The sequence below is a fragment of the Ranitomeya variabilis genome, chromosome 2, assembly GCF_051348905.1.
Source record: "Ranitomeya variabilis isolate aRanVar5 chromosome 2, aRanVar5.hap1, whole genome shotgun sequence".
In the NCBI taxonomy this organism is placed as follows: domain Eukaryota; kingdom Metazoa; phylum Chordata; class Amphibia; order Anura; family Dendrobatidae; genus Ranitomeya; species Ranitomeya variabilis.
Window position 1 is genome coordinate 22706691 of NC_135233.1, and position 25708 is coordinate 22732398.

The 25708-nt window shown below is 43.6% G+C and overlaps 1 protein-coding gene across 2 annotated transcripts in view; it reads right to left on the minus strand.

Annotated features, from left to right (window-relative positions):
* The window catches only part of ALK (ALK receptor tyrosine kinase), an 880658-nt gene that overhangs the window by 439975 nt on the left and 414975 nt on the right, over positions 1 to 25708 (minus strand). For both annotated transcript variants that reach the window (XR_013220998.1, XM_077282112.1), the window contains exon 4: positions 2988 to 3183. Coding sequence is in view for 1 of the 2 variants with exons in the window: in XM_077282112.1 (XP_077138227.1) it covers positions 2988 to 3183 (196 nt within the window). In the remaining variant the exon portion in view is untranslated. The remainder of the gene's footprint in view (positions 1 to 2987; positions 3184 to 25708) is intronic.

Genomic DNA, 25708 nt, shown 5'->3' on the forward strand with positions numbered 1-25708 from the left:
AATTTGAATTAAGATAAAAAGATAGATAGATGAATAGATGATAGATAATAGATGAATAGATGATAGATAATAGATGAATAATAGATAATATACAGATAATAGATAGATAATATATGATAGATAATAGATAGACAATAGATAGATAATAGATAGATAATAGATAGATAATAGATGATAGATAGATAATAGATACATAATAGATAGATGATAGATAACAGATGATTAATAGATAGATAATCAATAGGTAATAGATGATAGATAATAGATGAATAATAGATAATATACAGATAATAGATAGATAATATATGATAGATAATAGATAGACAATAAATAGATAGATAATAGATAGATAATAGATGATAGATAGATAATAGATACATAATAGATAGATGATAGATAACAGATGATTAATAGATAGATAATCAATAGGTAATAGATGATAGATAATAGATAGATGATAGATAACAGATAATACAGTATGTAGATGATAGATAGATAATAGATAGTGGATACTAGATAGGTATATAATAGAGAGATATATAATAGGTAATATATAGATGATAGATAATAGATGGATTTTAAATAGATAATATATATGGAAACAGACAATAGATAATAGATGATATATACTGTAGATAATATATAGATAGACACATGGATGTTTAAATATATCTGTTTGTTGTTGAGATCAGATATCTCCGTTGACTTCTAGTACAGATAATGGTGTCCTCTCGTTGACTTTTCTACCCCCTCATTGCGGTGACTGTTTTCCATTATACACGGATATACTTGGAACGTTCCATTTTATAGAAAGTTGCTTCCATCAGCCGCTTTGCTGAAGAAATCTTACAGAAGTATCAGGATATATTTCCATTTCATACTCTATGTCAAAATACATTTTTTATGATTTATCAGGAGGCCAGCACCAAACTTATTACCAGATGCTTATTTCCAAGCGGTAAATCTGCTACCCTTGTGATAATGGCTCAGAAGATTATATATTTTACTGGATTCCACATTAAATATTACGGCGTGCACTAAACTAACATTTAGAGCAGAACTAAATAAATATGTTGATTACATCATAATTCAGTCCAGAATCCTCTCACTGCATCATAAACTTATCAAGGACTCGGAGCAGGAAAGCCCAAAGCGGAGTTATAATGTCTGGCAAATGCAACCGCGGCTGTCTGATCCATATATGTCTTTCTCTGGGTGTAAGATATACAAGATGTAATCATCCAGTAATGGTGACAGTCCTACATGAAACGATCAGTTTGTAATTCTCACTAGTCTGTAGACAGAACAGCTGCAGCTCTCTCCTCCTCTACCGCAGCAAGAAGTTCCAGCATTTGGTTAGATCTCTAATCGAGCAGCCTCAGCCTTGTCCTCCCTCGCTTTTTTTGCAGAAAGTCCCGACATCAGTACCTGCTACAGGGGAGCAGATTGGTTTGAAGTGAATCACTTTTGATTTCCATTTCACAAAAAAATCACATTTATCAGAATTCATTTTTTTCCATTTTATTCATTCTATACTGGTTGCTATTTTGCTTAATTCTTTTGAGGGTCGGAAAAGAGTTTAAAAAAAAAAAACTTGCCCTCCTTCACATGTCCTGAACCTTGTCTTCTGCTCGCTTGCTTTTTAATTCCGGCTCTGGTCTTCAGTCTTCGGCCCTTCCGGTACTGACAAGGCTTTAGGTGCTGTCATGGCATTTCGAGGCAAAACATGTCATGACCTCGCGTCTGGTCTAGTGAATGCCAAAGTGTGAAGAAGACTGAAGATGGGAGAGAAGACCGGAACCAGAGGAAGGAAGGAAGGAAGCTAGTAGAGGAGTGAGTGGGAAGCTCTAATTATTAGGCTTTGGAGACTAGAGAGCATAAAAATGTCTGTTACCAGCAATTCGACTCAATGAAAATAAACTCAAGGCAAATTGACATTGGTGAATGGATTTTGGTCATCTCCAACAGCTACAACTATCTTTTCTCATCTTCCAACAGGAAGTCACACCATCGGACCAAACCGTAATTGCAGGCACTGCAGCTTTCTCTTCCCCTCTCACAGAAAGAAGTCTCAGCACAAGCTCAAATTAGTCAATGAGCAACATGGAACTAAACTCATTCATTATTTTCCTAAAATGGTAGGTTCTTCTCTCTCATGTTCTCCAACATCCCCCTTTTTTTTACAGGATTGTAGAAATAGGTAGAATCTTTTTAAAACACATCAAATTTGCCTTAAATTTCACCAAAAATTCGGATTCAACAGTATCCTAGTTTTTCATGAATCTTTGCTGGATTCAAAAGGGTTGGAAAAAGTTTAAAAAATGAATACTCACTTCTCCCCAGCCCTCATTTTTTTTTATCTCACTTTTCGGTTTGGTCTTCATTCACAGGTTTCCAGTCATCTTCACTCCTCAGATCCTGTCAGGTCTTCAATGCCTCTATAAGCTTTGTAACATCATGGCACCACAGCCCGGTGCACGCTATACCTATGGAAGACCTACTAGACGCCAATGACCCAATGGGACCTGTAGCATAAAAAGACTGGTGGCTTGTGAATGAAGACCTGACCAGAACTACCAAGTGGTGAGCTCCATGGATAAGGTAAGGGATGGAGAATGGTGAGTATTCTTTTCTTTTATCCCTACATTTGTTAGACCCTAGAACATAAAGAACCACATTAGATTTGAACCAAATAAATCTGATGCAAATTGTATTTCCTGGACAAATTCGAGTGACCTGCCAAGTATGAATCTTCTCCAACTGAGCCAACACTGAGGAGCCAACAGTGTGGAAGAACCTAAGGCAAAGAGTAGATACATGACTATATGATCTAATATTGACCCCTGGATGTTCCCATTATTTCACAGACCCCTCCTGTTAACATACTGGATCTATGGAGTAGACGCTGTTCCATGGACCATTGGATACAACATGTCAGGTGATTGCAACAACGTTTCATCTGCAAGAGTCATAATAACGTAACTCACTGGCTTCTCTCTGGTGTCCTTGGAGCCTCCATGGAGTAAATCACCACATTGTCTGGATGAAGTCGTAGAGAATATTTCCCAGTTCTCTGCAGGAAAACCGCCACCTCCACCCTACAGCTCGGATTGTTACTCCTCAGCCACGGACTCACCACGATGGGACTTTGACCTCCATGTGATGTGAAGAACAAAAAGTTCCCTGGAAAACAGAGACAATGAGAGAAGTGTCATCCAAAGCGAATTATTTTGTAGCTGATGGAAAACTTTTTACATATCATGATTCCATAGGTGAAGTATGTCCTCTCTTAACTTTCCTTTCTCCATATCCCGAGATGAGTCCTCTTTGATGACAAATAGTGAAAAGGAAACATGGTTTTGTGATACTCTGTCAGGAGTTGTTCATGCTATATGTGTCTATATGTGGTCATCCAGTGGTTGTAATGTAACTTGCAGGTTCTCGAGGAGTTTTGGTACTCCTCCTCAATATACTGATTTTATAGTGTAAGAAATTGTTTTTTTTTCAGGATTTGGACACTTCTGACACTTTTAATAAAATACTTTTACTTAAATACTTAAATACAATTTTCAGAATTGATTTAATCAAAAATGTGGATTTTTTTTTCCAGGCCCTTTTGGTTCCCTAAACATTTCTGTCTGAAAAATGAGTTAACTAACTTAACTGATAATCCATCAGTGAGCTGGTTCTGATGGAGATTTTGTAACTCTTTTTATGTTTTCTTCTGAGCTAATTTTCAGGTCAATTCTTGTCCTAAATCAGCCTGGAGGAGCTCAGAAAAATATAGCTAAAAGATAAAACTCTCCCGTCAGAACAAGCTCGCTGACAGCTTTTTTTACATAACTCATTATGCAGCCAGAAATATAAAGTGTAACAAGGAGACTATATAAGGCAACATTTTAATGAATCCCATTTGTAAAATAATTTTGCCTATGTAAGGAGACTTATAGGCCATGCAGTGCTCCTCTAGTAAATTAAGTATACAAATAACCTCTTCAGAGACGAGAACCTGAACTCTAGCGCCACCTATTAGAAGTAGCAATCCTAAAAATCAATATTGACCCTTTATCGAGCCTTGTCATATGACTTTGTAGACTTTGTAGACACGTGTTTCAGGGTATTACCCCTCATAAGTGCAAAGAGATCGGATTTGGCTGGAGGATAGGCTACTGAATAGAATCTAAGGGATAATGTTTCTCTTTGTGGAGAGTGACATGCCTGGCATGCCAGTGTAAGGAGGCTTATAAGCCGTGTATGCTCCTCTGGGAAACTACTGCAAATTGAGATTGTGGTTTGGCTTTTATCCTACGCCATGTGGCGGCAAGGCTCGTTAAAGGGTCGATAGTGACTTCTAGGATTGCTGCATCCAATAGGTGACACCAGAGCTCAAGGCCTCTTCCTCTCTGAAGAGGCAGTTTGCATATCTGTTAGGATCGGCATGTATCACAAATGTGGGGGTCCTATGTCCCCCATTTAAACAGAGGGGCTGAGAATAGACTTGAATGGAGAAAATCAAGTGCTTTATCTCAGTCCCATAAATGTTTCCACAAATAAGGGAAACACCTGACCCTCATTCTTGTGAATGGTGGTGGTGGTCCGAGAGGTAGGAGATCCATCATTCATCAACTTATCACCTATCCATATCCAATTAATGATAAATTGTGATTAGGAGACAACCCCTTTAACCGTAAGGATCAACTTTTCTCTGATACCATCATCTTGACATAAAATAATGAAGGTGTCTGATCTATCTCTAGCTCTTCATTTACAATTATGTCAGTGTGAGTAATAATAATAATAATGGTGGTCCAGAGCAGCATTCATAATTCTGCTGTTACTGGCACTGTCAGCAAGCTTGATGGCATACACCCGGTCTGAGCTGAACTCCTGTTAAGGCATGGGAGAAATGTTGAAGGGTACGGGACTTTAAGATAACATTTTATAAGAGGTGAATGTGGACCTTGCGCAGAATTTTAGGGGATTTTAGCTTACATTTTGCAGAATTGTGAATGCAGCTGTGGAGATGAATGTCACTGTAATAGCGGCTATCTATGTATAAATGGTAATACAGTGTATAAAAATGAGGCTACATTGTAAATGGTGATTCTTGGCAGATGTCATTTATCTCCATAGCCGGTGGAAATGACCCTTCTGTGCATGCGATCAGTCTGCGGGGAGTATAATGCCAGCGGTATATTCGGAGGCTTCTGTGTCGAATGTAAAGAGATTGGGCTCACAAATCTTCACTGTATTTAGAGGCTGCTCAGCCAGGTGGATAATATAACCATCTGACTGCAAATTACTAGCTAAGTGAGCAGCTAATCCAAGCTGAAAATCCTGGATTCTAGAAGTGCGAGCGGGTGGACCGCGCTCTGCGCGAAAATATCTGCAAATTTACAAGGCGGCTTGTGCAGGACGGATGTGGATCATTTCACTTGTGTTGTAGTGAAACTTTACATCAGATGGTTGTATTTTTTATGCCACTATTTTGGGGGGGGGGGTGAATTCCATTTTTTTTAATTTTTTTCTTTGGAAAGGGTCACATTGTGGGGAAGGGGCAAAGGGACAGCAGAGAAATCCCTCTCCCTTTGTCTAACCCCCTTAGATGACAATGTCACCACTGACAGCAGCATGTAAGGGGTTGGAATAATGTCAGTTCCTGGCTGTTACAGCAGAGTGTCCGCTATAATACACAGCTGATGCCCACTGCCGCGGGGACTTGAACATATTATTCAAGCATACCGAAAACACTTGGTGAGCACCCGAGCATGCTCATATAACACCTTGTCCGAACACGTTCACTCATTAATAGCTCCTACGCGTTGCATGTCTACCAACTTACACTCTAGCTCGGTTTTTTGGTTTTTCTCCAAAACAGTAAGCAGCTTTTGTTACAAACAGAAAGAGGGGCCCATATACTATTATTGCACGAGGACCCTCTCCTGTCTGTGTCCGCCACTGCCTTCATCCATTGTTTCCCCAAGGAAGTTGTGCTCCTTGAACATCTGAATATGTATTATATATTTTTTTGCAATGGGTTTAACAAAAATACATTAATTGTAAGGAGATCACGGGTCTAAACTGCAAATCGAACTCATGAGCGGTAAGATTTTATTATTCTTTTTAGAAATGTGAACATTTTTATGGTAACAGTCACAATGCTTTTACTATCAGAAACTAACGAAAAGTTTGAGAAAACCAGATATTTTTCACATGAATCATTTACATTAAAATGCACCAAATTGTGGGCTTTTCTTTAGTGAGTGAGTTCTATGGCGCCGCTGAAAAAAAAAATGTTAAGAAGGGATTTTTGGATTGTGGGTTTAGCGCATGGAGCCAAACCATTTGGCATGTGAAGGAATTGATAAGACTTTGTTACTATTGTTTTAATGCAAACTACTTATTTGGAGAAACTCCAAAGCAAGATTTGACTTCAGTCTAAAACCTAACTCCAGGTGATTCATATGTAAATTACATTAAATTAATACTTCCAGAAGCAACATTTTAACTATGGCTGACTCCTGAATATGTAGATTAGAGGAGAAACCAAATTTGGCAATAGGTCACAGCTAAAATTGTGTATTTGGAGCATGTATCATATTAAGACATTGGTCTCTTCCAGAGAAAGTCAATTAAAAAAAGTTTAAAGTTCTCCAAAAAGTTAAAGTAGAAATTAAATGTAATATATAAGTTAATATATGAATGAATGTATGCAGCAATATATTTATGATATATCTAAATAGTATGCATAAAAATATCACAAAAGGATGAATAATTTGAAGTCAAAACAATAAAACATCATAAACATAATTAATATGAGTGTCCACAAACACATAATAGGAGTTCTACATTGATTTACACAACTATTCACCAGTCTGTTACATACTGTAAGTCAAAGTCTTAATTATTAGCTTTCACTATACATAGCGTCAGGATGAAACTTTTGGGATATATATACATCATTTGTTGGGTTCTCACTTTGCCCCTTCTATAGGCTAGAAAGTTCTGATGGACTGCGGCTGTCCATACATTATCCTATGATCAGGGCCGGACTGGCCATCGGGCACTTCTGGCAAATGCCAGAAGGGCCGGTGCCAGTAGTGGGCCGCTGCACTGTTCCTCCCCCTCCCCCCGCCAGTGCCGCCACCGCCGCATTTAACTATACCGGCATCTATGACGCTGGTATAGTTCAATGCAATGATGGAGGAGAGAGCATCTCCTGACGCTCCCTCTCCCATCATTCCCCGCTCTGCCTCTGACAGTACACTGCGGGTGCGCGATGACGTCATATCATCGCGCACCTGCTGTGTCCTGGGCAGACTGCAGCCGCCGAGACAGGAGCAGGGAGTAACGCGGGCAAAAGGAAAGGTGAGAAGAGTGTTTGGTTTTTTTTGACTGGTCTGTGGGGCCATTATCGGGGGGGGGGGGGGAGAGATGAGATGTGGGCTGTGCTCTATATATCCCTGTGTGGGCTGTGCTCTATATATCCCTGTGTGGGCTGTGCTCTATATATCCCTGTGTGGGCTGTGCTCTATATATCCCTGTGTGGGCTGTGCTGTATATACCACTGTGTGGGCTGTGCTGTATATACCCCTGTGTGGGCTGTGCTGTATATACCCCTGTGTGGGCTGTGCTGTATATAGCACTGTGTGGGCTGTGCTGTATATAGCACTGTGTGGGCTGTGCTGTATATAGCACTGTGTGGGCTGTGCTGTATATAGCACTGTGTGGGCTGTGCTGTATATAGCACTGTGTGGGCTGTGCTGTATATAGCACTGTGTGCGCTGTGCTGTATATACCCCTGTGTGGGCTGTGCTGAATATAGCACTGTGTGGGCTGTGCTGAATATAGCACTGTGTGGGCTGTGCTGTATATAGCACTGTGTGGGGCGGGCTGTGCTGTATATAGCACTCTGTGGGCTGTGCTGTATATAGCACTGTGTGGGCTGTGCTGTATATAGCACTGTGTGGGCTGTGCTGTATATAGCACTGTGTGGGCTGTGCTGTATATAGCACTGTGTGGGCTGTGCTGTATATAGCACTGTGTGGGGCGGGCTGTGCTGTATATAGCACTCTGTGGGCTGTGCTGTATATAGCACTGTGTGGGCTGGGCTGTATATAGCACTGTGTGGGCTGTGCTGTATATAGCACTGTGTGGGCTGTGCTGTATATAGCACTGTGTGGGCTGTGCTGTATATAGCACTGTGTGGGCTGTGCTGTATATAGCACTGTGTGGGCTGTGCTGTATATAGCACTGTGTGGGCTGTGCTGTATATAACACTGTGTGGGCTGTGCTGTATATAGCACTGTGTGGGCTGTGCTGTATATAGCACTGTGTGGGCTGTGCTGTATATAGCACTGTGTGGGCTGTGCTGTATATAGCACTGTGTGGGCTGTGCTGTATATAGCACTGTGTGGGCTGTACTGTATATAGCACTGTGTGGGCTGTGCTGTATATAGCACTGTGTGGGCTGTGCTGTATATAGCACTGTGTGGGCTGTGCTGTATATAGCACTGTGGGCTGTGCTGTATATAGCACTGTGTGGGCTGTGCTGTATATTGCACTGTGTGGGCTGTGCTGTATATAGCACTGTGTGGGCTGTGCTGTATACTACTACGCGGGCTGTGCTATATTATGCAGGCTGTGCTATATACTATGCGGGCTTTGCTATATACTATAGGGGGTATATTATATTCTATGGGGGAGGCCGTGTTATATACTATGTGGCTGTGTTATATACTATTGCGGGGGTATATTATATTCGTTAGGGGAGGCTGTGTTATATACTATGGGGGTATATTATATTCTATGGGGGAGGCCGTGTTATATACTATGTGGCTGTGTTATATACTATTGCGGGGGTATATTATATTCTGTAGGGGAGGCTGTGTTATATACTATGGGGGTATATTATATTCTATGGGGGAGGCTGTCTTATATACTATGGGGGGCTGCATTATATTCTATGGGGGGCTACATTATATATTATGGGGAGGTGGGCTGTATTATATTCTATGGGGGGCTGTATTAGATTTTATGAGGGATGATTGCATCATACTCTGATGGGGCTGCATTATATTCTATGGGGAGGTGGGCTGTATTCTATTCTATTCAGGGCTACATTAAATTCTATGGGGGGGGGTTGTATTATATTTTTATTCTATGAGGGGTGATTTCATCATACTCTATGGGGGGCTGCATTATATTCTATGGGGGGTTACATTATACTCTGGGGTGGCTGCATTATACTCTGTAGGGTGGTGGCTGCATTATACTGTATGTGGGCTGCATTATACTGTATCGAGGACTATGGGGAATACATTATACTATATTATTATTATTATTATTATTTATTGTTATAGCGCCATTTATTCCATGGCGCTTTACAAGTGAGGAGGGGTATACATAATAACAAGTACAATAATCTTGAACAATACAAGTCATAACTGGTACAGTAGGAGAGAGGACCCTGCCCGCGAAGGCTCACAATCTACAAGGGATGGGTGAGAATACAGTAGGTGAGGGTAGAGCTGGTCATGCAGCGGTTTGGTCGATATGAAGAACTATGGGGTGCAATATACTATGGGAAGTGAATTGTACTACATGGATGACTATAGCGGTGCATTATACTATATGGAGCACTATGAGGAGTGTATTATGCTCTGTGGAGGACTGAGCAGTGTATTTTAATATATGGAGGACTATAGGGAGAGTATTATACTATATGGAGGACTGTGGTGCACATTATAATATATGGAGGACTATGGGGTGTATTTTACTAAACAAGTAAAATGCTGCATATTCAGACTGTTTTTGCTGGAACAAAAATCATTGTTCTCAGCAGCACATCGCCAGCGTAAACTGTAGATGTGCTGCTGATAACATGATCCTGTATGGTGATCTGTTAGTGATCTATTAGTGATCGTTCTGTCCCATCATCATTCCTCAGCTGGTGGAAGGAGACCAGGAAACAAGCATTGAACAACTTCAGTATGGTCGATCAAACTCATTTAGCGGCCTGAACTCAGCGCACCTAAATACAACAGAAAGGCTTCTGTGTGATGTGCAATATGTTAGCATTTGGGGCCCCATTTTAAACTTTGCCTAGGGCCCCACTTTGCCTAAAACCGGCCCTGCCTACAAGTGTACAAAGATATTATACAGTCACCATGTGACAAGTGGGCCTGTGTAACTTCAAATGCCAGGGCTGAATTTTAGTCCCAGTCCGGCCCTGCCTATGATTGCAGCTGAAGAGGTAAGGTCTGGCTGAACGCAGACTTGCTCGGCAACATTTAGAAAAGGTCATATTTGCCAGTAAAAATCTTCTAATGGATCATGGTGCACGTTTCGATACTCTGGATGTTACACTTGCATTTGTTTATCGTTTTATGACAATGCTTTTGTATCTTCTAGAGATGGCAGGACTCTATCCATGGATTTTCTGGCATTGCCCTAAAGCCCAAATTTTCAAACCTTGTGCAGAAATATATAACAACTAAGCTTCATCCACAGTAAGAAAGAAAGTAGAGGATTCACCAGGTCATAACGAATATTTGCTGGGCCCCAGAGAAACATGTCAATGATTTGTTGAGGGTCCACTTGGGTCTAGAGGTGGTGAAAAAATATAAATTGATCACGAGGTGACTTCTGTGTTCTAGAGAAATGCTGTGCTGTCATATGTAGCCCTAAAGATTCATTGTGCCACCATAGATGCCCCAGGGACATTCTGTGCAGCCGTATAGGCCCCAAAGCCATACTGAGCCGACAGAGTAAAAGCTCTCAAAGAAATTTTGTGCCACCAAATCATTCCCAGAGCTATAGTGTGCCACCATATGTATTCCTAAAAATATACTGTGCTGCCAAATATTTACCAGAGATACCCTGTGTCACCAAATCTGCCTACAGAATTGTCCTGGACAATCATATGTGCCCCAGCGCTATGCTGTACACCATATATGCAACAAGACATATTGTGCCATGTATGCTTCAAAGCTATCCTGTGCCACCATATGTGCCCTACCATTATATGTGCCACCACCATTTCACCATATGTACCCCTGTGCACCATATGTGCCCCACAATTTCACCATATGTACCCCTGTGCACCATATGTGCCCCACCATTTCACCATATGTACCCCTGTGCCGCATATGTACCCTTGTGCACTATGTGTCCCACCATTTCACCATATGTACCCCTGTGTACCATATGTGCCCCACCATTTCGTCGTACGTACACCTATGCACCATATGTGCTGCATCATTTCACCATGTGTACTCCTGTGCACCATATGTGCCCCACCATTTCGCTGTACGTACACCTATGCACCATATGTGCCCCACCATTTCACCATATGTTCCCCTGTGCACCATTTTTGCACCACCATTTCTCCATATATGCCCCACCATTTCACCATATGTACCCTTGTGCACTATGTGTCCCACCATTTTACCATATGTACCCCTGTGCACCATTTTTGCACCACCATTTCTCCATATATGCCCCACCATTTCACCATATGTACCCTTGTGCACCATATGTGCCCCACCATTTCACCATATGTACCCCTGTGCACCATATGTGCCCCACCATTTCACCATATGTACCCCTGAGCACCATATGTGCCCCACCATTTCACCATATGTACCCCTGTGCCCCAGCATTATACCGTGTGTTCCCTTACAGACAAATTATGTTGCCATAAAGCCCCAACATACTTTACAGGCTGCAGTTCAAAATGGTTTGAGATGCATCTCCAGAATGGATCACCCACATCTTTATACCATGATGCACACGTATTTTAGAGGGTTGTCACACAGTTTTTGTGACATCTACTAAAAAAAATGAAATTTCCTGCAAACCATTATCTACAAAGTGTAAATCCTGCAATCAGGGAGCGAGGCTGTGCTGCTCGGCTTTGTACCGAATGAACCATTTCTGTTGTCTATAAACATAATTTTGTACAGCTGGCATTGGCTTTGAACCAGCGAAACTGAATTTTCACATCAAATATGGTGGTAAAACGACAGCGCAGTCAATTTCCTCCACTCCTGCATCGTCTGCCCATTCATGTGGGGAGAATATCAATAGGAAGAAGTCTTAGATTAGTGGCGGCGATATCTGTGCAACTGGAGCCGAGAGATAATGGCGCAAAAGCCACATTATATTATTCAATTATATTTCTGCTTCTGAAGAGGCTTCAATGATAGAAAGATTGTTCCCAGGCCTGAAATGTCAAAAGGCTGTTGTGAATAGACCCAAGATTAAGTGTGTCATTATCCTGTACCCCTAGTGCCAGGGTACAGGATAATGACGCTAACTCTCGGGGTACAGGATAATGACACTGACACTCGGTGTTAGGGCTAGCGGAACGCACCGAATGAATATAGAGATTTTATTATAATAGATGCTTTCGCAGCCCGGGGTCCACCGTGCAGGCGCACCTACTGCTAGCAAACGGCGGAACTATATGGCGGTATGAGCTAACTCTGTTACTTCACAGAGTAGCCGTGAACTCAAAGCACTGCACCCTGTTAGACTTCACAGTGGCACAGGCTAACTACCCAAACGAGAGCAGTCAGTGGTCATGCAAGCACACAAAACTCCTAGCCGGAGGTGCCAGCGTTCTAGGGGCTTATTTCAGCCAGGTCCCTGAATACACAAACACACAAACTCCTCGCTGGAGGTGCCAGCGTTCTAGGGGCTTATTTCAGCCGGGTCCCTGAACACAATCATACATGACCACACTGGCGCAAAGTACATAACTTAGAACAATACTAGCGCATGGCCGTGCGGCCATGCGAGCCTTAAATAGCTGCAGCACGTACAGGACCTTCCTAGAAGGACCAATGAGAGGCTGCCACAGAGCGTGAGCACCTACAGGACCTTCCTGAAGGGCCAATGGCCTAAGCTGCTATATCTGATCATGTGCCCCTCGATCTCCACTGAGAGATCTTACTCTGGGCATGCTCAGAACGAGAAAAGCAGGACTTAGTCCCAGAAGCGTCTGCTCGCCGCTGCCCAGCACTGACTTCAATGGCAGAAGCAGGGAAAGCAGCAGTAACTCTTTGTACAGAGTCAGACTGAGCGAGACGCTGGGACCGATGTCTCCACTGCGGCAGGAGAAGAATGGGAGACCGCAGCAGAGATGGACCGAGATTCCCCCTGTACAGAGACGGGAACTCGACCCCTAACACTCGGGGTACAGGATAATGACACTGACACTGGGGGTACAGGATAATGACACTGACACTGGGGGTACAGGATAATGACACTGACACTGGGGGTACAGGATAATGACACTGACACTGGGGGTACAGGATAATGACGCTGACACTGGGGGTACAGGATAATGACACTGACACTGGGGGTACAGGATAATGACACTGACACTGGGGGTACAGGATAATGACACTGACACTGGGGGTACAGGATAATGACACTGACACTGGGGGTACAGGATAATGACACTGACACTGGGGGTACAGGATAATGACACTGGGGGTACAGGATAATGACGCTGACACTGGGGGTACAGGATAATGACACTGACACTTGGGGTAGAGGATAATGACACTGACACTTGGGGTAGAGGATAGCATCATTATTCTGTACCTTAAGTATCAGCATCATTTTCCTGTACCCTGAGCGTGAGTATCATTATCCTGTACCCTGAGTGTGAGTATCATTATCCTGTACCCCGAGTGTCAGTGTCATTATCCTGTACATATTATAACATATTTGTATATTTTTTATAAACACTGCCCACCTTTCTGGATTATATAGATCTATTTATATAATTATAATATGAGTAAGAACAAAGCCGAGGGCACTCACCAGTCTTCAAAAAATTACTTCTTTATTCACTATACACCCAGATAAAACTCATGGCCGGGGGAGAAGGAGCCGAAGCTCGTGTGAGCAGGGGAGGACGATGGCCGTTTCGCGCTGTGCCTGCGCTTCTACGGGTCCTGTAGACTGGTGAGTGCCCTCGGCTTTGTTCTTACTCATATTATACACATAGAAGTCTTGTTTCCTGGAGGAGCACCCGAAGTCGTGAGTTAGCGGCATATGTGTGAGTGACATCTGTTCACAGACCCGGATATAGTCTCGGATTGAAGATAGTGCCGCTCATTTTTTCTTTGGTTATTCTATTTATATAATTACCTTAAATTATCTGTCATTCAATTCCGTCTGGACGTCTGTTGTGAATTTGCTTTTTGCTCCCTCTAGTGGTTACTAGTTTTTTGACTCTGGTTTTTCTGTCATTCCTTTTATCCGCACCTGGGTCGTTAGTTAGGGGTGTTGCTATATAAGCTCCCTGGACCTTCAGTTCAATGCCTGGCAACGTAGTTATCAGAGCTAGTCTGCTGTGCTCTTGTCTACTGATCCTGGTTCCAGTTATATCAGCTAAGTCTGCCTTTTGCTTTTTGCTATTTGTTTTGGTTTTGTATTTTTGTCCAGCTTGTTCCAAATCTATATCCTGACCTTTGCTGGAAGCTCTAGGGGGCTGGTGTTCTCCCCCCGGACCGTTAGACGGTTCGGGGGTTCTTGAATTTCCAGTGTGGATTTTGATAGGGTTTTTGTTGACCATATAAGTTACCTTTCTTTATTCTGCTATCAGTAAGCGGGCCTCTCTGTGCTAAACCTGGTTCATTTCTGTGTTTGTCATTTCCTCTTACCTCACCGTCATTATTTGTGGGGGGCTTCTATCCAGCTTTGGGGTCCCCTTCTCTGGAGGCAAGAAAGGTCTTTGTTTTCCTCTACTAGGGGTAGCTAGATTCTCCGGCTGGCGCGTGTCATCTAGAATCAACGTAGGAATGATCCCCGGCTACTTCTAGTGTTGGCGTTAGGAGTAGATATATGGTCAACCCAGTTACCACTGCCCTATGAGCTGGATTTTTGTATTCTGCAGACTTCCACGTTCCTCTGAGACCCTCGCCATTGGGGTCATAACAGTTTGCCAGGCCTGTATTAAATGTTTAATGCATTGCAGAAGAGGGATTATAAGAAAGAAGATTCTGAGTTTTTTTTTTCTCCTTCCCCTTTACCTCAGAGTGGCTATGCTTGCTGCAGACATGAATGTCCAGACCTTGATTACAAGTGTGGACCAGCTGGCTACTCGTGTGCAGGGCATACAAGACTATGTTATCAGAAATCCTAGGTCAGAACCTAAAATACCGATTCCTGAACTGTTTTCCGGAGACAGGTTTAAGTTTAGGAATTTCGTGAATAATTGTAAATTGTTTTTGTCCCTGAGACCCTGTTCATCAGGAGATTCTGCTCAGCAAGTAAAAATTGTTATTTCGTTCTTACGGGGCGACCCTCAGGATTGGGCTTTTTCGCTGGCGCCAGGAGATCCGGCATTGGCTGATCTTGATGCGTTTTTTCTGGCGCTCGGTTTACTTTATGAGGAACCCAATCTTGAGATTCAGGCAGAAAAGGCCTTGCTGTCTATGTCTCAGGGGCAGGACGAGGCTGAAGTGTATTGCCAAAAATTTCGGAAATGGTCCGTGCTGACACATTGGAACGAGTGTGCACTGGCCGCTAATTTTAGAAATGGCCTTTCTGAAGCCATTAAGAATGTTATGGTGGGTTTTCCCATTCCCACAGGTCTGAATGATACTATGGCACTGGCTATTCAAATTGACCGGCGGTTGCAGGAGCGCAAAACCGCAAATTCCCTCATGGTGTTGTCTGAACAGACACCTAATTCGGTGCAATGTGATAGAAAAACCGCAAATTCCCTCATGGTGTTGTCTGAACAGACACCTGATTTAATGCAATGTGATAGAATCCTGACTAGAAATGAGCGGAAAATTCATAGACGCCGGAATGGCTTGTGCTACTACTGTGGTGATTCTACACATGTTATCTCAGCATGCTCTAAACGTATAGCTAAGGTTGTTAGTCCTGTCACCGTTGGTAATTTGCAACCTAAATTTATTCTGTCTGTAACTTTGATTTGCTCACTGTCATCTTATCCTGTCATGGCGTTTGTAGATTCAGGTGCTGCCCTGAGTCTCATGGATCTCTCATTTGCTAAGCGCTGTGGATTTACTCTTGAACCATTAGAAAATCCTATTCCTCTTAGGGGTATTGATCCTACACCATTGGCAGCAAATAAACCGCAGTATTGGACTCAGGTTACCATGTGCATGACTCCTGAACACCGCGAGGTGATACGTTTCCTGGTTTTACATAAAATGCATGATTTGGTCGTTTTAGGGCTGCCATGGTTACAGACCCATAATCCAGTCCTGGACTGGAAGGCTATGTCAGTCTCAAGTTGGGGCTGTCGTGGTATTCATGAGGATTCCCTGCCTGTGTCTATTGCTTCTTCTACGCCTTCGGAAGTTCCGGAGTATTTGTCTGATTATCAGGATGTCTTCAGTGAGTCTGAGTCCAGTGCACTGCCTCCTCATAGGGACTGTGACTGTGCTATAGATTTGATCCCAGGCAGTAAATTTCCTAAGGGAAGACTGTTTAATCTGTCGGTACCTGAACATACCGCTATGCGTTCATATATCAAGGAGTCTCTGGAAAAAGGACATATTCGTCCGTCTTCTTCCCCTCTTGGTGCGGGATTCTTTTTTGTGGCAAAAAAGGACGGATCTTTGAGACCTTGTATTGATTATCGGCTTTTAAATAAGATCACTGTCAAATTTCAGTATCCTTTACCGCTGTTGTCTGACTTGTTTGCCCGGATTAAGGGTGCCAAGTGGTTCACCAAGATAGACCTTCGTGGTGCGTACAACCTTGTGCGCATTAAGCAAGGTGATGAATGGAAAACCGCATTCAATACGCCCGAAGGTCATTTTGAGTACTTGGTGATGCCTTTTGGGCTCTCCAATGCGCCTTCAGTTTTTCAGTCCTTTATGCATGACATTTTCCGGAAGTATCTGGATAAATTTTTGATTGTTTATCTGGATGATATTTTGGTTTTTTCTGATAATTGGGATTCGCATGTGGAGCAGGTCAGGTTGGTCTTTAAAATTTTGCGTGAAAATTCTTTGTTTGTCAAGGGCTCAAAGTGTCTCTTTGGTGTACAGAAGGTTCCCTTTTTGGGGTTCATTTTTTCCCCTTCTGCTGTGGAGATGGACCCAGTCAAGGTCCGAGCTATTCTTGATTGGACTCAGCCCTCGTCAGTTAAGAGTCTTCAGAAGTTCTTGGGCTTCGCTAACTTCTACCGTCGTTTTATCGCTAATTTTTCTAGCATTGTGAAACCTTTGACGGATATGACCAAGAAGGGCTCCGATGTAGCTAACTGGGCTCCTGCTGCCGTGGAGGCTTTCCAGGAGTTGAAACGCCGGTTTACTTCGGCGCCTGTTTTGTGCCAGCCTGACGTCTCACTTCCCTTTCAGGTTGAGGTGGATGCTTCGGAGATTGGGGCAGGGGCCGTTTTGTCGCAGAGAGGCCCTGGTTGCTCTGTTATGAAGCCTTGTGCCTTTTTCTCTAGGAAATTTTCGCCTGCCGAGCGAAATTATGATGTGGGCAATCGGGAGTTGTTGGCCATGAAATGGGCATTTGAGGAGTGGCGTCATTGGCTCGAGGGTGCTAAGCATCGTGTGGTGGTCTTGACTGATCACAAAAATCTGATGTATCTCGAGTCTGCTAAACGCCTTAATCCGAGACAGGCCCGCTGGTCATTGTTTTTCTCCAGCTTTGATTTTGTTGTCTCGTATTTACCAGGTTCCAAGAATGTGAAGGCCGATGCTCTTTCTAGGAGCTTTGTGCCTGATGCTCCTGGAGTCGCTGATCCTGTTGGTATTCTTAAAGATGGAGTTATCTTGTCAGCTATTTCTCCGGATCTGCGACGTGTGTTGCAGAGATTTCAGGCTGATAGGCCTGAGTCTTGTCCACCTGACAGACTGTTTGTCCCGGATAAGTGGACCAGCAGAGTCATTTCCGAGGTTCATTCCTCGGTGTTGGCAGGTCACCCGGGAATTTTTGGCACCAGAGATCTGGTGGCCAGGTCCTTTTGGTGGCCTTCCTTGTCAAGGGATGTGCGGTCATTTGTGCAGTCCTGTGGGACTTGTGCTCGAGCTAAGCCTTGCTGTTCTCGTGCCAGCGGTTTGCTCTTGCCCTTGCCTGTCCCGAAGAGACCTTGGACACATATCTCCATGGATTTCATTTCTGATCTTCCGCTATCTCAGGGCATGTCCGTTATCTGGGTGATATGTGATCGCTTCTCCAAGATGGTCCATTTGGTTCCTTTGCCTAAGCTGCCTTCCTCTTCCGATCTGGTTCCTGTGTTTTTCCAGAACGTGGTTCGTTTGCACGGCATCCCTGAGAATATTGTGTCAGACAGAGGATCCCAGTTCGTTTCCAGGTTCTGGCGATCCTTTTGTAGTAGGATGGGCATTGATTTGTCGTTTTCGTCTGCTTTCCATCCTCAGACTAATGGACAGACGGAGCGAACCAATCAGACTTTGGAGGCTTATTTGAGGTGTTTTGTCTCTGCTGATCAGGACGATTGGGTGACATTCTTGCCGTTGGCTGAGTTTGCCCTTAATAATCGGGCTAGTTCCGCCACCTTGGTTTCGCCTTTTTTCTGCAACTCTGGTTTCCATCCTCGCTTTTCTTCGGGTCATGTGGAGCCTTCTGACTGTCCTGGGGTGGATTCTGTGGTGGATAGGTTGCAGCAGATCTGGAATCATGTGGTGGACAACTTGAAGTTGTCACAGGAGAAGGCTCAGCGCTTTGCCAACCGCCGCCGCGGTGTGGGTCCCCGACTACGCGTTGGGGATTTGGTGTGGCTTTCTTCCCGCTTTGTTCCTATGAAGGTCTCCTCTCCCAAATTTAAACCTCGTTTTATTGGGCCTTACAAGATATTGGAAATCCTTAATCCTGTATCTTTTCGTCTGGATCTTCCTGTGTCGTTTGCTATTCACAATGTATTTCATAGGTCCTTGTTGCGGCGGTACATTGTGCCTGTAGTTCCTTCTGCTGAGCCTCCTGCTCCGGTGTTGGTTGAGGGCGAGTTGGAGTACGTGGTGGAGAAGATCTTGGATTCTCGCCTCTCCAGGCGGAGGCTTCAGTACCTGGTCAAGTGGAAGGGCTATGGTCAGGAGGATAATTCCTGGGTGGTCGCCTCTGATGTTCATGCGGCCGATTTAGTTCGTGCCTTTCATGCCGCTCATCCTGATCGCCCTGGTGGTCGTGGTGAGGGTTCGGTGACCCCTCACTAAGGGGGGGGTACTGTTGTGAATTTGCTTTTTGCTCCCTCTAGTGGTTACTAGTTTTTTGACTCTGGTTTTTCTGTCATTCCTTTTATCCGCACCTGGGTCGTTAGTTAGGGGTGTTGCTATATAAGCTCCCTGGACCTTCAGTTCAATGCCTGGCAACGTAGTTATCAGAGCTAGTCTGCTGTGCTCTTGTCTACTGATCCTGGTTCCAGTTATATCAGCTAAGTCTGCCTTTTGCTTTTTGCTATTTGTTTTGGTTTTGTATTTTTGTCCAGCTTGTTCCAAATCTATATCCTGACCTTTGCTGGAAGCTCTAGGGGGCTGGTGTTCTCCCCCCGGACCGTTAGACGGTTCGGGGGTTCTTGAATTTCCAGTGTGGATTTTGATAGGGTTTTTGTTGACCATATAAGTTACCTTTCTTTATTCTGCTATCAGTAAGCGGGCCTCTCTGTGCTAAACCTAGTTCATTTCTGTGTTTGTCATTTCCTCTTACCTCACCGTCATTATTTGTGGGGGGCTTCTATCCAGCTTTGGGGTCCCCTTCTCTGGAGGCAAGAAAGGTCTTTGTTTTCCTCTACTAGGGGTAGCTAGATTCTCCGGCTGGCGCGTGTCATCTAGAATCAACGTAGGAATGATCCCCGGCTACTTCTAGTGTTGGCGTTAGGAGTAGATATATGGTCAACCCAGTTACCACTGCCCTATGAGCTGGATTTTTGTATTCTGCAGACTTCCACGTTCCTCTGAGACCCTCGCCATTGGGGTCATAACAGACGTCCTCGAATCCCACAATCCACCGCGCCGCACTGGAAGTACGCCAACTGCCATATTGGAATACCCAAGTGATGGGTATTCCAATATGGAACCCGCTTTTGGTACCAGGCCCTTGAGCAGTACCACCAGCATGTCATCGCCAGACCCCCAGCTACTGGGACTCCCCCGCCGAAAGAACCCCCCGCCGCAAGGACCCCTCCCCACAGCTGGGATCCAGGCTGCTGCTGGGATCCCGACCGCTACGAGAGATTCTCAGTGCTGCAAAGCCTGCCCCCATCGGGACATCACCACCCTCCTGATGCGATAACATCGGGCCTCCATCTAGTAAAATATAATAGCTCTGCTCCTCTTGTTCTATAAACCGCACCCCTGAAGCCATACGCTATGTGAAACGGGTGTTCAATCGGCCTGTATAAATGATTGGTGGTGGCAGTTAGTAGTTCCTTTTGTTATTGTGGAGTTGGCAGTGACTGTACCGGGGTACATATATTGCATGTGTTGGATTTGGAGGTGTACATACCACATGCTCACTGTGAGTTCCCCAATATCCAGCCTAGTATTGGAAGCAGCCGCAGCCTTGTCCATCACTTGTAACCAATTGCGGAAGTTTCCTGACGTTTGGAGGCAATGTAGTTGCGTCTCATGACATATTGATCGCAGCAGTGGGATCTGCGTGATCTCTCCAATGTTCTGCCTGACAGATTGGTGGCAGCGGTGGGATCTGCGCGATTTCCTCTGCTGTTATCTTTGACACTGTACATTAGAATATGGAGGTCTGCAGGATCATGGAATCATTTGAGATCCATCCTCTGTCTTGCCAGGTCTGTTCATGGATAGCGTTCACTGTGTATATGATGCTGTTATTCTCTAGTCCAGAGTCATCAGAAGACAAAGACTTCATAAACTTTTTCACTATTGCCACTAATGATTTTCATTTCTGAACTTTTGCTTTTTTTCTCCATAGGGACCCGGATGATGACTGTGGCGGAGCATTATCTGGTAGAGAATAAATGGCTGTGAAAGAAGGGACAGGAGGAGGCGGGTGAGCGGTGTCATTGGTGTAAGGATGGAGAGATACGTCTTATATAAAATAATCATGTGTTTGCTTAATCTGTTTTGGCTTCCGGGAATGTAAAAAGCTTTGTGATCATCCGCAGTGATGGAGCCCATTATCTCTGACACTAAGTGACTCTTGACAATGCTCACAACAAGGATGTGTGAATTTGAGGACATTTTTCTTAAAGGGTTGTTCCAGCCAAAATGATTCTATTTCTCTGAAATCGTTAGGTTGGGTCCTGTAAATTGCTACCATAATTCCCCCCCTGTACAATAGAAAGTGTCCATGAGCTGTTCTTTATGTCGGAGGAATACTGAGCACCCATTGAACTTTGAACTTGAAGGAAAACAATGGAAATGGCATTTTTTTTTGCTGGGAGCTCCAGATTTTTAATGGAGCTCAATAATGTGAATTGTGCTCCCTCTCTATTGTACCACAACCCAATCTGCTGCCCTTGGCCAATGAATGAATAAACACTCATTCTTCTTCCCAATGGTTCGTCATCTACAAGACTACTTGTGTAACCAAGAGTTGGACACCACTAGGAGGATCCCACTTCTTTTCCTGCCGAGAAGCAGACAAGGCAACTACTGTACATAGAGTGAATCTCATGTTCAAGGGCCTTGAGGGAAAGAGGTAAAGACATTTATACCAAAATGACAGCCCATGCACCTGCTTGGAGGGAGAGGATGCGTTCAAGATTGGTTCTGTCCTAATAAGTGGTAAAATCCTGCACAAAAACTTAGTCTTTACAGAGGATGCAGCATCAGGAAAGAAAGAAGTGTACCCAAATTCTGAGAATAGATTGGAGGCACAAAACCCTCCAGGTTTGGTCCCCAAGATATGTGGTGGTATCAAGAACTTGAAAGCCGCCTATGTTTTATCTTTGGTATTGGATTGCCATAGAAAGATCTGCAAACTTTGGACTTGGCCATAGGACTTTAGCCTGCCTGAAACACCAATTGACAAGTCTCCTTACAAAACTTCCAACAGGTGGCGCTATAGAGTTAAGTCCTCTTTTTCTCAGAAGAGGCAATGTGCATATTATATTTCCCAGAGCAATACACGGCGAATAAGCCTCCTTACCTTGACAAGCCAGCTGGTATGTCACTCTCCATAAGGAGAAACGATACCCCTTAGACCCCAGTCCAGAGCCTCTCACCTAGCCAAATCAGTTCTCATGCTTCGCACTGACGAGGGCCAACAGCCCGAAACACCGTGTCTGCGAATTGAGATACTGATTTGGCTTTTATCCTAAGTCATATTGCACGACTCGTTAAAGGGTTGATTGTGACTTGTAGGATCGCTACTACCAACAGGTGGCGCTATAGAGTTAAGTCCTCTTTTTCTCAGAAGAGGCAATTTGCATATTACAAAATCCTTTGTCATCATGTAGTAAAATTAATGATTGCAAAATAGTAATTGGTTTTCACTGATCATAGGGAACAGATTGGCTGACAGCCACGTTCACCTTCATGTTTTAGTCACAAGAATGAGTTCAAACAACAAGCTGAGTTTATGTGACGAGCCTACGATGAGTTATGGACTGGAGGAACAAATACCAGGGACAGGCCGGGATGACAAACATTGGGATGTCATGCTTAAAAACCAATGGACACCAGGATGTAGGGCACAAAACCAAGAGTAATTGGCAAACTAGAAATGATTCATGAGTGTTCTGGTCTAAGCCAAGCATCTTGTTCTTGGGGAAACCAGTTTCTGGACCCAAAGAGTGGCCCCAATGTCCGTTATGTTGGAATATCTAAGATCGCTCATTTGTCTCAGTGGAAGTCACAAAAATGATGAGTTTTTTCTGGAATAACTAGTTTCATCATTTTATGATGCCCAAAATTTTATGTGGATACCAAATGATGGCTAATTTCTCTTTACCCTCATGCATTGGTCACAGAGAAGAAGTCTAAAGTACCATATCAGAAAAGCCATGGAGAAACAAACCACTGAACACTAAGGACAGGTTGGGGTAAAAAATCATGGGATACTGTGGCTAAAACCAATAGATAGCAAGGAATAAGATACAAAACCAAGCATTATTGGAACACAGGTCATCATTTATGGGTGACGTAGTCTCAAATATGTACCTTGTTCTCGGAAAACCAGCTTCTGGTCAGAGAGGGTGGTCTCATGTAATCATTCACATAAGTGTTTGTGTAAATAAGACCAAGGGTCTTCTACCTTCAGTTTAGTGGCTTGAGCCAATTTGTGTCAGGGGATGTCATTTGATTTTTGGTATATGGTGTCTACAATGGTGACTTTTTCTCTTGCAGAATTTTATTATTAGTCTTGTATTGCCAAAACGTGGATCCTGTCTGCAAATACTTCCTCTCATCCCCTAATGTAAAGCTTTAACTTAATCGTGGTTAAACACTTCTTCACGTCATTAGGCAATGATGTTATTCAGCAAAAGAATTATCCCACTGTAGATCAACATCGAAGAAAACCGGGAAAATCTATAGCTGAGTTTATTACAGTTAGATTCAGCTCAAAATTAACTACTGGAATAGGAGTGGAGATTTTGTAGTGTCCAAGTGCATAGGGATCCGCATGGAGCAATGTAGACATATAACGCTAAATTTATGCTTAGGACTTTACTTCGACCATATTCTGCAGAACTTTCTATTGCACCCACCCCTCAACCCATTGTATTACACCAAATGGCATCCAAAAATAGAGCCAGAATAATCCAGCATGTCATGCAGATATGAGCTAGGAGGGATAGCTAGTACTAGAGAAGACAGAGAAAGGATTCAGAAGGATCTAGATAAGCTTCAACAATGGGCAGCAACTAATAGAATGGTATTTAACAGGGAGAAATGCAAGATTCTACCTGTGGGCAAGAAAAACAAAAATTACATCTACAGAATGGGAGGAATAGAACTAAGCAACACCACGTGTGAAAAAGACTTGGGTATACTAATAGATCACAGACCACACGTGAGTCAACAGTGTGATACAGCAGCAAAAAAAGGCAAACACAGTTCTAGGATGTATTAAGAGAAGCCTAGAGTCTAGATTACGAGAATTAATTATCCCCCTCTACTCCTCTTTGGTCAGCCCTCATCTGGATACTGGGTCCAGTTCTGGGTACCATATTTTAAAAAAGACATGAACAAATTGGAGCAAGTTCAGGAAAGAGCTACCAGGATAGTGAGCGGACTGCAAAGTATGTCCTACGAGGAACGATTAAAGGATCTGGGAAGTTGGACCCGTAGAAGTGCTGATTGCACGAAACGGCCGTCGTCTACCTGCACTCCCCGCTCCCTCACTATAACCTGGTATGTGTCTAATATAATCCGTGTTATGGACTGAAGGCACATTAAAGACGATTATCTCAGCAAACTGGTGAGTGCCGCTGTCTTTAATCTTTTTGCGATATGGAAAAAGGATCTGGGAATGTTTAGCTTGCAAAAAAAAAGAAGACTAAGAGGAAACTTAATAGCCGTCTACAAATATCTGAGGGTCTGTCACAGTTTAAAGGGATCATCGTTATTCTCATTTGCACATGGAAACACGAGAAGCTGTCAGGACTCTGAACATTTTTTATTACCTTTTTGTGCATTACTGCCCTTTTCCAAGATGGCGTCTTTGGTCTCATGTGCACTGTGTCTTCCTGCTATAAAACTCCACCCCAGCCTTCAGTCTGTGCTAGAGTATTCTGCCTTGCATCCAGCTCCTGACCTCTGGTGACTCCCTGGCTATATACCTGCTCCTGTGAACCTGTGGGGTTATCCTGCTACTCTGCTCTGAGTTCCTGCTGCATACACCAGTCCCAGTAATCCTCCTTCATCTGCTGCTCGTGTTTGCTTCCATCTGCATTTGCTGGACATGTAAGCTGTTTCTGCTCTGCGAGAACCTGAGACTATTACCCGACCTCCCTGGTTGAGCTAAGATATTATTTGAACTGCCTTATAAGCATATCTATCTGTGTCTGGACTAAGCAAGGACTTATTCGTGTCAAGTATCGTCAAGAATAATTGTGCTTCATAGACTTTCTGCGTGATTGCATTTTCCTCTGAAGTTTCCTATAGACTGCTGAGCTGCATTTGATATTTGCACCAAGTGTTGTGGACTTGAGTTTCTCTCTGCACCTGTTTGAATCACCGTGTGATAATATAGACTTTACCACTTATAAAACTGTGTCCTGTAGTTGTCTTGTTCCACGCAGAGTCTCCTGAGTTATCCCATATAATTATTACAGGATACTCTAGCCTAAAAGAAAAAAAAAGGAGACTGCTGGAACAATGACTGCAGAAAGCAGACTAGAGCAGGTGTTTTCCATAATTAGATCACTGCAGAAAGATGTGGAAGGTCTGCAAAAGAAGTTTGGAAGCTTTGAACTCAATCAACAAGTGTTTGGACAAACTTTGCAGGACTTAAGCACCCCCATGGCAGCCCAGGAAAACAAACTTGCTGGCTTAGAGTCCCAGTATGGACGGGCTTTTCAGGACATAAGCATGCAAATAGCTGCACAAGCGACTTTTCCCTCTGGGCAACCGCCACCAGCTAGCCCACCAATGGAATGTAACTGAAAGAGAGAAGATACAGATTACAGATTAGAAAAAATGTTTTGACAGTGAGGGTGATCAATGAATGGAACAGGCAGCCACGAGAGGTGGTGAGTTCTGCTTAGGGTGGAAGTCTTCAAACAGAGGCTGGACAGACATCTGTCTGAGAT